The sequence below is a fragment of the Scomber japonicus genome, chromosome 16 (assembly GCF_027409825.1).
Source record: "Scomber japonicus isolate fScoJap1 chromosome 16, fScoJap1.pri, whole genome shotgun sequence".
Taxonomy (NCBI): Eukaryota; Metazoa; Chordata; class Actinopteri; order Scombriformes; family Scombridae; genus Scomber; species Scomber japonicus.
Window position 1 is genome coordinate 9,711,364 of NC_070593.1, and position 14,028 is coordinate 9,725,391.

The 14,028-nt window shown below is 39.2% G+C and overlaps 1 protein-coding gene across 1 annotated transcript; it reads right to left on the reverse strand.

Moving 5' to 3' along the window:
* Positions 1–2,645: 2,645 nt before the first annotated feature.
* nkx2.9 (NK2 transcription factor related, locus 9 (Drosophila)) lies at positions 2,646–3,718 on the reverse strand. Its single transcript, XM_053336274.1, has 2 exons — positions 3,559–3,718; positions 2,646–3,211 (listed from the first exon to the last, which is right to left on the reverse strand). Exons 1-2 carry the CDS (start codon positions 3,716–3,718, stop codon positions 2,646–2,648), a joined length of 726 nt encoding a protein of 241 aa, XP_053192249.1.
* Positions 3,719–14,028: the final 10,310 nt, after the last annotated feature.

Here is a 14,028-nt window from a genome sequence, read left to right on the forward strand (position 1 = left end):
TTATCATACAGAATAATAACCAAGAAGATTTTAAAAAGAGCATTGCTCATGTAACCTTCACATTTTGTTGAGAGGACTTGGAGTTTTTTCTGTCTGAGTCTATAAAGTTGCTCATGTACTCTCTCTCTCTCTCCCTCTCTCTCTCTCTCTCTCTGCTGTGAATTCAGGCTGGCAGCACATCACTCACAGCTCCAGAAGAGGCAATAAATCAAGTCTCTACCCCGAAGATTACAAAACTCACAAGTTAAAAAATAAAGTGCTAATTCAGCCTCATCATATAACCAACAAATCACACCAAATACCAATTAGACAAAATAAAATAAAATCAGTTTGACATTTTGAGAAATCTTTTCTTTAATTTGCATATGTGATTTTAATTTAATCCCATGTTCTGCTTCTTAAAGAGCTTTTTAATCAAGCAGCTGCATCAGTGGTAAAATGATGCTAGTGTTTGATTTGATTGTCGACTATAAATCAGTTTTTTAGACGATTGTGGTGTTTGCATATAGACAAAGACAAACCATTAATACAAATCTACGCTGTGGTAGCTGAATCAGCACGTCACATAAATGCAACATCAGCTTCAACTATGACTGGGACCTTTGTTGCTTGTCTTGCCCCAATCTCTCTCCTTGTTTCCTTGCTGCCTCTTCACTACCAGCTGTCCAATAAAGGTGTAAACACCCCAAAATACAAGTATTAAAAACTTCATGCAATAATCATTTTTAAAAAGTCAATTGGGAAACCACTGGTGTTTAAAATGCATTTATAACTCTAAATAACTATAGTTAGAGAATAATGTGGTATCAAAGGCTGCATGCAACAACTTAACAAAACTCCTCCTGTGGCCTTCTTTACGTGGACCTTATAATTTTCCTAACAGGGGCCCCGGGGCCGACCAGTGAGTAAAACTATAGGATGGGCAGGCTAATACAAACCCATCCTATTCAGACAATTCTTCTGACCAACTTAAAAAACCAATGGCAACCCCTAAAAGCCTGTCTTTGTCACCCTTAAACCCCAAGATGCTCTAAAACACCATTGTGCAGTTAAACCTCATAAATTTGTCGCAGGGACTGATTAAACATCACGGGAATTGAAACACTAAAGATTTTGTCTAGGTCCCTTTAGGGTGAGGGACAATGGTCCATTCACACCAAGACACACGGACAAAAAGAGTGTTTAAGGGGAGATGCAGCGAGCTGAGGGGTTTGGCCAGTCCCCTCCATATGTGATACAAGGTGGCCCCAGCAAGGGGGACAAAGGGCCAGGTGACAGGGACGATGGGCTCCAGGGTCACAGGACGAGCAAACAACATTATAGGGGGCGTGAAAACAGAAGAAACTGACATGATTTTAAACACTGAGGCATATTTTTCATGATAAAATATTTAAATGAGAGTGGAAATGCTTCAGTGAGGAAGGAAAATCTGTATTAATTGAGAATATGACCAATGCCTCTCTAAATCCATGCTCCCTGGAAGTAACTTCACTATTAAGGACTCATTAAAACTGTAATGAAGTGTTAAAAACAATAATATAACTCCATTTTTTCTTATCCTTATCTCACAGTGGAAAGCATTATCCTCTATTACTCCACCTGTTCAGTTCTCTTGTAAAACATTTAGGAGGAGTGCTTGAAGAAAGTTGATAATTAGCCCCTCGAAAAAATCCTCTCTAAACCTACAGTAAGATTTCCAGAAAAATCCTGAGTTTCACAGCCTCATTTAGCTCTACTTGCTTGCAGAATAACAAAAGTTAATTGTATAAAAGTGAAAAGCAGCTCATGGGCCCAAAGGACAACAGGGTGCTATAGTGACTGAGGCTGTAATGTTTACTGGGTATTCTCATGCTTAACCAAACCCAGTCCTTTTATAAGTGATGTTTGCACAGCTTCTGGGTGCATAATTAGCTTTTTTTTAACATTATAAAAGCCTCTGGGCCCCAGTCATGACCTGCTACATATTTTAGAATTTTATATATCCAATTATAGGGTGCATATTATGTTTTTAAACTGTGACTTTAAGTCTAAACTTGTCACATTTTGGAGATGTTTAAAAAAAGGAAAAAAATGATAAAAGCTGGTGTTTTTAGAGATTATAGAAAAAATCAACATACAAAAACACATTACACTGGAAAATGTCATAGAAAATAAGAGAAAGTTTTTATTAATCATTTCCTTCACATAAAGAAAACAAATATACAGTTAAAACCTTTAAAGAAAGTCTCTTTAAAGACAACAAATAACATATTTTCCTTCAAACATTCAGGCTAATTGCTGCTACAAATCTCTTCTATTACCACATAATCCAGCCTACTGTTCGTTATTTGTCTCCAACAGTTATTTATACAAATATTATATTTTTAAAAGGGCATCAAAAGCAAATACATTATCTCATCAGATAATTAAAAATCTACAGGCTACACCAGTAAGCCCATATATGAGAAAAATATTATCAACATTTAAAAAAATAAAAAAACTGTCACAGAAACGCGCAAAATATCCCCAAAAATGTGCAAAATATATTTCATTCTATAGTGAAAACCTAAATGTTTAAGTTGCTTGAAATTTTGCAAAAACATTCAGAAAACATTTGATGCAATTGTAAGTGAGTTTGTGCATTGAAAAGAGGCCGCAGGCGGATTTCACTTGAAAGAATTAAACTGGACCGAGTCGCTCCAAAAGTCTCTCCAGGCCAATCTGGAGGCCGCTGCGGCTGGAAAGTGCTGGTATCTGGGAGGAAGAGCGACGGGGGAGGGATGCTGGAGAGACGGGTAGGCCAACGGGAAGGGTACTGCTTGAAGAGGTGGTAAACAGCCGGGTTTCTCTGCTTCAAGTATGCAGGTGTGAAAAGGTTTCCCATCCCGGACCAGGATCGGAACAACGACTCTGCGCAGCAACGGAGGATGAGATATCTCCATGTCCTGCAGAGCTCCTTCAGCCCGACCCCTCTTCATCTTGTAGCGGTGGTTTTGGAACCAGATCTTCACCTGGGTCGAGGTCAGGCTGAGGACCCGGGCCAGCTGCTCTCTCTCCGGGCCGGACAGGTAGCGCTGCTGGCGGAAGCGCCTCTCCAGCTCCAGAGTCTGGGCCTTAGAGAACAAAACTCTCCTCTTCTTGCTCTTCTTGCTCTTCTCAGGCTCAGAGTCCAAGGATGAGTCATCCGGCTTGGTGGAGTCCGGGGAGGCCTCAAGGCTGCCTTCGTCGGAAGCTGCAGAAAAGGACACAACAGGTTAGTACAAATTAGAATAAATAATATAGAAATAATGTGAAATTACGCATTTTTGCACATTCTGTGGTAAGGGTCATCTATCTATCTATCTATCTATCTATCTATCTATCTATCTATCTATCTATCTATCTATCTATCTATCTATCTATCTATCTATCTATCTATCTATCTATCTATCTGGGTGACAGATAGATGGATCATTTATCATTTTAAAATATAAATAAGCTACCTCCAGGGGATTGTCTAACATCCTCATGCTTCTTAAGGAAATCACATGCAATAAATTCAGCATTATCAACCTGCTATGACTTTAAACATGCACTTACATATGCAAGAGCTCCGGTCGCAGTCCATCCAGGAGGTGTAGGGTGAGCTGGAGGAGCAGGAGGAGTAAACCGGGGAGGACCGCGTTGCTGCCTCCGCATCCTGCTCCGGTAAATCCAGGATGCTCCTCACTGAAAAACTGAACTTGGTCGGGACAGCCATTGCGTCCGTGAAATCCGGTTTGTTTTGCACAAAAACGAAAGGAAAAATAAGCACTTGAATTCTATCCAAAGAGAAAAAAACGCATCGGATCCTTTTCCACTTTACGCACTGTCCAAACACCAGCTCGGAAACCAATGTGTGCACTACAGGCTCAGTGTTTACACAAACAGCACTCCATAAGCTGCAAACAACTCAAGGCTGCTCGCTTATAAAGCCTCTCCTCCCGTTTAGTACCTGAATGGCTCGAGTGCTGTCACCCAATGATGGTAGGTGTGGAAAAAAAAAAAAAAGAGTCGCTTCAACAATGAACGAAGGAAACACTCGTCATCATTACAGATTCGTCCCGTATCGTCAAACTGGGAACAGATAATGGTAATTGTTGGAGCTGAATCACGTCTTGGGTGGCAACTGACAACAGAGCCCGTCCCATCATCAAACCTCCCAATCCCCCCCACCCCCCAAAGCCTCCTCCTCTAGCCCAAACAACGTGTCCAACATTTACATACAAAGTGAGCAATTAGCGTGATGCCTGCAGTTGGTTTAACTAATACGCCCATTATAGACGTATTAATTGCAGGCGTGAGAAGTTTGGACGTTTATGGATGGTGGAGGATTGTCAAACATGTGCATCATTTTTTCCAGACACTGACATGTTTAGAGTAGCTTTTTTTCCCTTCTTCTGGCTAAATGGATGATTTGTGATATTTTATTTCATGACATATATTTTATTTTGGAGAAATAATATTTAAGAGGCAAATTAACTGCGCACAAAATAGCATTATTACAGCATTTTCCACCACCAAGCACGCCTGATTCAGCTTGTGACAAATTGGAGCAATGACTGATCACTGCTGACAAGATTTTATTATTTGGTAATGAAGACAAATGATGGATAATTTATCATGTTGCACGCACAGAGCTTGTAGTTCCAATTAAAACTGGTTTTCTTGATTGTTCCTCGTCCAATTTAACACTTAAAATGTTTGATTCCTTTAAGTTAAACTGATCCGATCACCCTCGATCTAAACTGACGCCTACAGGCTGACATCTCCACTCCTTTTTTGTGTGCCCAGACATATAAAACGCATTAAATGCAAAGCGTGAATCCAGCCTTATGTGGGGGGTGTTTTCCCCCCCCTGTCTATCGTATTTGATATTGATATCGGACCCTCATCCACTTCACCGAGGTGCATGAGGCCGGGGAGGAGAGTGGACATGCCTCCCCAAGTCGTCCTGGGTGGTCGGACGAGAGCGAACACAAATACATGCCAACCAGAGGAGAGGAACAAAAGGGGAAAATGTAGCCCCGCGTCCGAGACCCGTTGGAAGCATTTGTTCCAGTCAAGATTTTGCATTTGTTCAGTCCCGCAATAATGCGTGATTGACGCCCCGGCACAATGTCCTTTAACTTTCCAGGATAAATCCGAGCTTGTTCCGTGTTGTCATGGTTTTGAATGGAGCTGAATAGGATCCGGGCCACTATCTACTGCTCTGCGTCTACTGCTGCCAAGTCTATAGTCTGAAGCAATATTACATGTGTGATTCAAGACGTATTAAATTCCTTTTAGATTTTCAGAGTTCAACAAAGTCAGTGACCTTTATTATTACGCAAAAACGCTCCCAAAGCGGTCGTTTTCTCCCAGTTTAGGATCTTTATACACATCACAAGTCTTGCCCCTGAAAACTAAACGCTATTTATAAGACACTTGCAATCAGCAAAAACACAGCAGATCTGAGAGGTTTGACTCCCCCTCCTGTGAGACATAATTTCTGTGCACACAACAGCCTCCCAGTGGTTGACAAACAGCAGCGGATTACAGTACGCAGGTCAACTGGAGTGGATAGTTTACAGAGGGCACTCGATTGGAGAGCAAAAACACGCAAAGGCAAAGAAAAGTCATGTCCAAAGAGCGGGAATTTTCTGTCCACAATGACCCAGCAGCCTCTTAATCTATTTAACACCCGCTGGCTTCAACCAGAGAGGGTCCTCTGCAGCTCCCAAGAGCTCTCCACTGCCAAATATTTACTCTGCTGTTCAGATCTCCATCCCCAATCCCTCCTCAGCCAAATGGAGATTTTTCTCACATGGCTCTGCAGCTGAAATCTCAACCACTGACAGTTCTGACATGTTAGACTAGAGCATATAAAGAACCTCAATGGATGTTTAGCAGTCTGATTTGCCTTTACAAACAATGTAGTTAAACAATAAACTGATGATTTTCTCACACTTGCTTCTCTCCATTGGCTACCAGTTGAATTTAATAGAAATGACAATATTTTGGTTCATATTTTAATATCAGGCACGACATGATTCTGTATTGTTGAGTCCACAGCAGTTAAAGGCTCTCAGGTTAGCTAACCAGATGTTTCCTGAACCCCACTAAAAGTTCCTGTTATCTGTTGTAAAATTACACACTTTTGGTCCAGCACTGTCTCTACAGTCATTACCTTTAATCAAGAAGCAGATCCTTTGTCCATCATCCTCAGCTCATCTAAATCCAAAGGGAACCTCACTTCTGCTCAGAAACTTTTTACCTTTCACTCAAATCACATATTGAAATAAAATCACTGCTCTAGATATTAAATGAAGCTGTACAATATAATACCTTATATTAATGCAACATAATTATTAAGCATTGAGCTTGGAGTTTCATGAATGAAAGATAAACAGGGAATTAGGTTTAGGTGACAAATTGGGAAAAGACAAACTAATAGCCTTGATATTCCCAGTTTCTCATCTCAATTATTGATTGTGTCAGTGATTAAATGTCAAGATGATACTTTAATATTATATCCTTTGTTTTTTTTATTGTTAAATTGAGTAATGACTTAATTATGTGCTAAATCAAACCACTAAATAAAAAATGTTGAAAGAAAAATCAAGGCATGAATGTCTGAGATCATCTAATTCAACTGCAATAAAATAAATTGAGATATTTACTCTTTTACATCCTGTATCTTTGATATTTTGTGCTTAACTGCCTTTATTGAGAAGCACAGTTTTGCAAAGTGATCTTAATTCAATCCTTAAACTGTTTATATTGATGCTAATCTATGTCAATATCCTAAAACACTCTCAATGGTACCACCTTGTAATCTGCACTCATGTTGTCCGGTTACCAAACACACTATACGGTGGCTCAAATTGTGAGCTTGCAGTTTATGAGTGAACAAAAGAAAGAGATAAAGCTCTGATCTGTTTTATCTGATGCCAATATGAATCATTGTCCATCACTTTAAACATCCACAATGACCCCACTGTTACTCCTCAGTGCAGCATGATGCTCCAGCAGCTGCACCTGCCGCTGGTATCCTCTCCATCTCCCTGTCCTGTAAATACCATTAGCATTTTTGGAGAGGGGCTGCGGGGGATAATTACTTGGCAGCCACATCTCTCTCTCTCTCTCTTTCTCTCTTTCCCTCTCTCTGCAGTAAACCCCAGAGGCTTGTGAGGCTGCTTGACCACGCAGCAGCTGTGGGCTTACTGCTTAGTGAAAGTGTGTCAAAAAAAGTCAAGTCAGGTTTATTTTCACGGCGCTTTAAGACACAAAACCGATGTGTGCCAAAGTGCTTTTTTTGTGAAAGGAGTTAAAAAACAGAGGAAATGGGAGACGTACTAGAACATCAGCAAACTTATGACAGAAATAAAGTTTTTGACAACGTAAAACGACAAGTTAATCACCAGGAAAAACTAATGCATGAAAAAGATGTGAGTGGGAGTTTAAAAAAAAAAGAAGCTATTCCAGAGTCATAGCCAAGCCAAAAGCCAAATCATGTTCTTGATTTGCCAGTTCCATTATGCTTTGTATTTAGTTTAAATTAAAATGTGCATTATTTATTTTAATATTTTTTGGTAAAACAGCGTGTTTGAATTAAGACTGCAAAGGTTTCAAAGGTGAGATACTTTTCAATTCTTAACCTCAGGTCTTTGAGAGGGAAATAGTTAGAGTAATAACATAACGATAAAAAGTAAAGAAATACTACTCACTTTTAAGCCGAGTTGTTTCCACATCTGCCATCGTCACCAGTGCTTAGTTGAGTCCCAATAAGTTTATATCTTCAGCTACAGGAAGAAACTAAGCTGCTATCATCTGCAAAAAAAAAAAGTGTTACCGTTAAAGTCATTGAAGGGACATGTTTAAAAATATCAGAATATTTGCAGGCTGTTAAATAAATGTATCTTAAAAGATTTATTTCCTCCATCAATGAGAAAAAGACCAAATATGATCATCAGTTTATATACTTAAATTGACTGTATTTTAGTCATATGGTGTTATTTAAAGTAGGAAGATTCACACTGTATTAAACAACTAAATACTGTTAGATAAAATTTGTATGACAAAAAATGTGCTCACATAGTCAAAACAGGCCTTTTAGAGGCTCTTTAACTCCTTGAAGTCAGATTCTGGTCAGTATTTAGGTTCTACAGCAGGAGCACATCACTCATCAATCATTATCGTTTCAGAAGTCTTAAGCAAAACTCTCTTTTGCTCTTTTTTTCTTCCATAAACATTTGATGAACAGAAAAAACTAATTTATTTACCTTTCTCATGTTTAAAATAGCATAAAAAAGTCACAAATGACACAGTTACTTGTTATATCCTCCAGACTTCATGACCATAGAGAGGTAAAGTATTAAGGAGGAACTTCTTGTTCAATAGAAAACCTTTCCTACCCGTTTGTCTTGTTCCTCTTGTTCTTGTGATGCACTGTCAGAAGAGAGACACTGACAATGGGTACCTCCAACTTAGTGACATATTTGACTGATCTGAAAAAAAATAGTAAGTTTAAATAAATCATTTTTGAGAACACAGCAATCATTTTGTCTTTTACATGTTTTCAGGTACTTCTTAAACCAAAGTCTTACTTTTGAGTTTGAGCACAAAGAGCAGATGAAGAGTCTTGTAGTTCCACATGTGCTATGTGTGATACTTGGTTGCCCTCTACAGGACACATGTTCAACCTGGCAGAGATGGGATAGTGTTCACTCCATTTATTAGTCTTCATTAAAAGCAAGGAGGTAATTTGAATTACGCTAAAGACGATAGACGAGAACGAAACCCCAAACACAAAAACTTCAGGTCAGCAGAAATGTTTTGCAGAATAGATCAAAAATTGTCTTTACCTGTTCTTCCTAATTATAAGCAGCATGTAGGAGGTAGCAGAACTGAAATGAAAGGGTGATTAATGTGTGAGAAGGATGTCAGGCAGTCTGAACCTGCACGGGATGGAAATCCCCTAATGCTGGTGTTTGAGTTGGTGTTTAATGCTGCTTAAAGTCAGTGGTGGAAGTGTTGAAAGAGGGAAAACTATCACTGTCCTGCAGGTTTTACTAATCACATGATCTGCACATGAAGACTCAAAGCAGGCTCATTCACTAGATAGACACTGCACAGGAAAACCTACATCCAGGTTTATGCAGTTTAAAAAGTAAAGGCACAAAAAGAAAAATCATTATTAACTTTAGGAGTGAAAAAGAGAGGCAAATACACATAGTTTCTAACAACAAAGTACACAGGTACAAACATTACTTTCAGGATATAGGGTCGTAAAAATCACCTGTGGGTTGAGATTTTGGATGATGATGATGATGATGATGATGAATGACGACTTTATTTCTCTGTTCTGGAGAATATAAAATAGATACTGCTCTTTTTAAGGGCAGCACACCAGCCTCAAATTCAGTGCTGTAGACATGCACAGTTGTCCTCCTATGAACTAATATAGATAAATAATAAATATCGTGGGGTAGAATGGATGTTTTAGAACCTAAAAGTAAAGTAATGACATGAATAGTTAACTTAACAATACACCTAAATGAAAGTAGTAGGGTTTAATGTGAGCAGCTTTGTCTTTCAAACAGCAAATCTAGGACCAACTAGACACCTCCCTGATGGTTTTGCATAAGGGATAACAATCTAAACACTTTGCACAGTACTGTATGAAGCAGGGTGATATAAAGGAATATCTATGCATTTTTGGCAATTTTTAAACTGAACCTGCTTCAGAATTAAACATATAAATATGAATAGTTTGACTACAGACTATTAAAATACCATGTTGTGTAGTAGTACATAGCAGTGGCTGCTAAGGTAAATATTTACGCATACAGTAGTTCATGTATCATTTACAGATTTCTTGAGTCAGAAATGTCCACTAGATGGCGCCACTGCATTTGGGAATAACCGGGCTGTGCGGTCAGAGTGTGTCTTGGCACTGAATCAGCAGCCATCACTGACCCTCTGTAGAGAGTGTGACCAACAATGACACACAGGAAGGCTTTAGAAAATGAAAATACTTGCTTCTTCTTATCATGTAATAACGAGGATAGATTTTTAAGCGAGTGTCAGACACTGGAAGCATCTGCTCCACATGTAGGCTACAAACCGGTAAAGTCAACTTACCTCTCTGTACCTGGTTCCTCTGCCAAATGTGCTGCTTCAGATTCCCGCTAACATGCAACTAATTATTAAACTTTACAATCCAGCGCAGCAGCGTCACCTCATTCCCATGCTGGAGTGTCACCATGCTGCATGCAGAGCGGATTAATGAGGCCTCAGTGCAGTGAACTGTTCACTTCGCCATGAAAGCAGAAAGAAGTACACCACCTGCAGGTTACCGGGCTACTAAAGGAAAGGAAAAGGTGAAAAGTTAGGACTGATAAATATAGAACTCTCTACCCATTCATGTGTTTTTATTCTTATAATTCTTAACATTTACTCTACATCGTTTTTTCCTGGCGGGAAGCTTCATGAACACAATTCAACTGCAAAAAATAGCCTATCTTTGTTGCAATTCCTACTGACATACATCTGACTCTTGTCGGCCTCTGTTTGTTTATGAGGATATTGAACACTCAGTCTACTCAGTAATCTAATAACATTGTGTAAAAATCTGACGCTTGTGTGCCCAAAATCTGACTAATTGCAGGAATGTTTCTGGATCTTAATGGATGAGGAAATTTAATATAACTGCAATCCAGGTATGACTCAACGATTCCTCGGGTCTAGTGCATAACACGGTGGTGTGGTCTGTATCAACACCCCATTTGCACTTTCCTGCACAAAGGAAACGCCGCGTAAAAGCGCAGTAAAGGTGGAGCTCTCCATTTTTCAGTGTCCTTGGTTCGGGACAAAGAGGGCTCCAAATTAGGGCGGAATGAAATATTTAATACTAATGGATGCCAGGTGCCAGACGAACAGATGTCAAAGTGATGTATGCTTAAAAGTGTCGTAAATATTGTTTCTTTTTGTCCCTCTCTGCTGAGACCCAGGCCTGGCCTCTGAAACACGACTACATACGTCGTTAACCCGCGTTCGTCCTCATTAAGGCCGCACTAAAGTTACCGGGCCACTCAGCCCAAGAGAAGTGCTAACCTGCAGAAAGACTTTAATGGTGTCACCGCAGTTTGGACGGCAAAGGTTAGAGTCATCAGTGCGGGTTATTTTAAAGGCGCCCAAGCGATGGCATTCCCACCAAAAAAGCAGCAGCCTCCACACATTAAATCTCCATATAGTCTTATCTTGTTTGTATCAAACAGCTCTGCGCCTTCATAAAGTAAATTAGTGGAACTTTTGGGTGACAAACTGCTGCTGCTGCTGCTACACACACACACACACACACACACACACACACACACACACACACACACACACACACACACACACACACACACACACAATAACTCTTCACATGTGTGTATCTTATTGCAGACGTCAGACCGTTTGGGGACAGTTGGTATGAGATGACAGACCTCCAACCTCTTTGTAAAGCAAGAAATCACTGCGCGTCCCCATAATAACCTGTTAGTGGTGACTAGGATTTCCCGCAGGATCCTACTGGGAACATTTATGCACCCCTCTGCAGCTCTCTCTCTCTCTGCGGAGAATCTGAGCAGCACCGCGGCTTTGCAGATAAGAAACTCTGCCCTGCTGCACCAGTACAGGATGTAGCCTGTGTTTTTTTCCTGTTTGCGACCACAAAGAGGAATCAGTGGGAGGATTACAGTCAATCCAATTCCAGTCACTTGTCTCTTGATAGAAGATGACTTTTGAAGTTTTTTGAAGTTCAGGCCCATTTATACAAAACGGTGTTTGAAGTCAGGTTGCAATGAATTTGACGCGGATGGAGATGATTACTACAAAACCACATCACTGCATGGAAAATACAGTCTAGTAATAATAACAATAATAATAATAATAATGTTAATAATAATAATATTAATAGTTTTAAAATATGATATTCAACAAAATAACTACAGGTATAATTCCTGTTTTTTTCTCGTTAATGATGTTGAAAATATATTAATAATAATAATCAACATTTTTATGCACTTTAATTGCGCGCTGTTGGTGATGGATTTCAAACTCTATCGACTGTAAATAAGTAGATTTCCACAGCTCAGAATGATTCAGATATGGATGTAATCGTATTGATTATATCACTATAGCAACAAATGAGGTCTTTGCTTGCTTATACTTCTTTAGAAAAACAAAAAAATTATAATATTTGTCACCTGTTCCTGTATTAACAGGATACATGACGTGTTATCCTGTTGGGTAAAACATGATGGTTGTTGATGTATAATGGAGGAAGAGGAGTCCACTGCCTCTCGTCATCATTTTTACAGAGGATAAATGCGTTTGACAGGTGCTGATTATAAGAGCAAATCATAATAATAAATCCAAGAATCATTTCCTAACATGACGTTTCGATACTGAGACGATCATTCAGGGATGAAATGATTTTACACGAATAATTAGGAAGTAACACCGTCTTTATTTTTTTTTGTATTAATTCGGTTACTGGTGCGATTTTGATTGAAGAGTAGAGATTATTCTAATGGGATCAATATTCATGACGAAAAATATACGAAACTATGAGAGGAAATTTATTTTCTATTGATTACGTGTGATATTGGATTGTTTTAATGGATCCAATAAAGCTATAACTGACTTTTTATTTACCGCAACATCGAACTAAACTCAACTGAAGACAAACGGGGAATATGAATGACCTGTGCAATTTACAGACAAACGTACCTTTACACATTTTCGATCGGGATTAATCGAAATCCTGCAACAATCAGCAACTCTTGGAGCTGTTTGATATTTTATTTGGTGTAAATAAGTCCCAGGTATTTTCATTTTCTCATGCAGTGCTGGGTTTCTTCTCTCTGTTAGTGGTGACAGTAACTGTTGAGAGGAGAAAAAAAGTTCATCATGTCCTCACTTGTTGAAAATTAAAAACAAAAAGGTGTTTAAACTTTGTTCACACATGAAGAAGGATAGCTGAGGTGGGAGTGGCTGTGCCATCAGAGCTGTTTTTCAAACCTAAAGGATAAACGGAGTGAGTGGGATCTGTGCAGTTTGTGCCACCAAATACAATTTATCTGCAGTCGGCATGAAGGAAAGGCAGATTGGAGGCGCTAAAATATATAATTCATGTCTTTTTCTTCTTCTTCTTGTCATTATAACAAGATCAGGAACTTTTCCATAAAACATGGGAACATGATTCTTAATCTTTGGAGGGAAATGGGTGGGGGGTTTCCATAATTATGTTATTTATGGGAGTGATAAGTGATCGCTAGAAGAAAAAAATGATTTTTCCTCCTTTATTTTACATTTTAATGATGCGCAGCTCACATGTTTACCTGGTGATGACTGTCAGCGCCTGACATTATGAACATTTTATTTTCTGGCATTCAGTATCTTTTCCATGGGAGGAACATCACCTTAAAGGAGAGCTTCACAATTTTTCAACTAGTCCTAAAACCACAGTCTGGTGCCCATACTGACACATGTTTTTCTTGCTATAATCATTCCTCCAGTTCATACTGGCCATTAATACATCCCTTCATAATACACTTTCAGTATAAGTGATTTGGGGACAAAATTAACAAGCCTCTTACTGTCGTTTTAGTGCCAGAGTCCCTCTTTTTGTTGCTATATTTCCACCGCAGCTCAACAGAAAAACAGGCTAGGAGGAAACACAAAGAGGGAATTTTGAACTAAAAAGACTGTAAGTGTGGAAAATATCCACAGTCGGTTGAAGCCTCAAATGAGCGTCGGGTAATCTTTTAAATACATTTTTTTTTCTCGAAACGAGGGCCACACATAAGACATTTTGGATCTCCTACTAGTCAGTATGAACAGGAGGAATGATCACTGCGAGCAAAACCTGTTCCAGCGCTCACATGGCCACCTGGCTGACTGGTATAAGACAGACTTGAAAAATTATGACCCTCTCCTTTAATGGCGCAGAAACATCTGAAAAAAGGCCAAGAAGCAACACATAAATATCTTCCATCA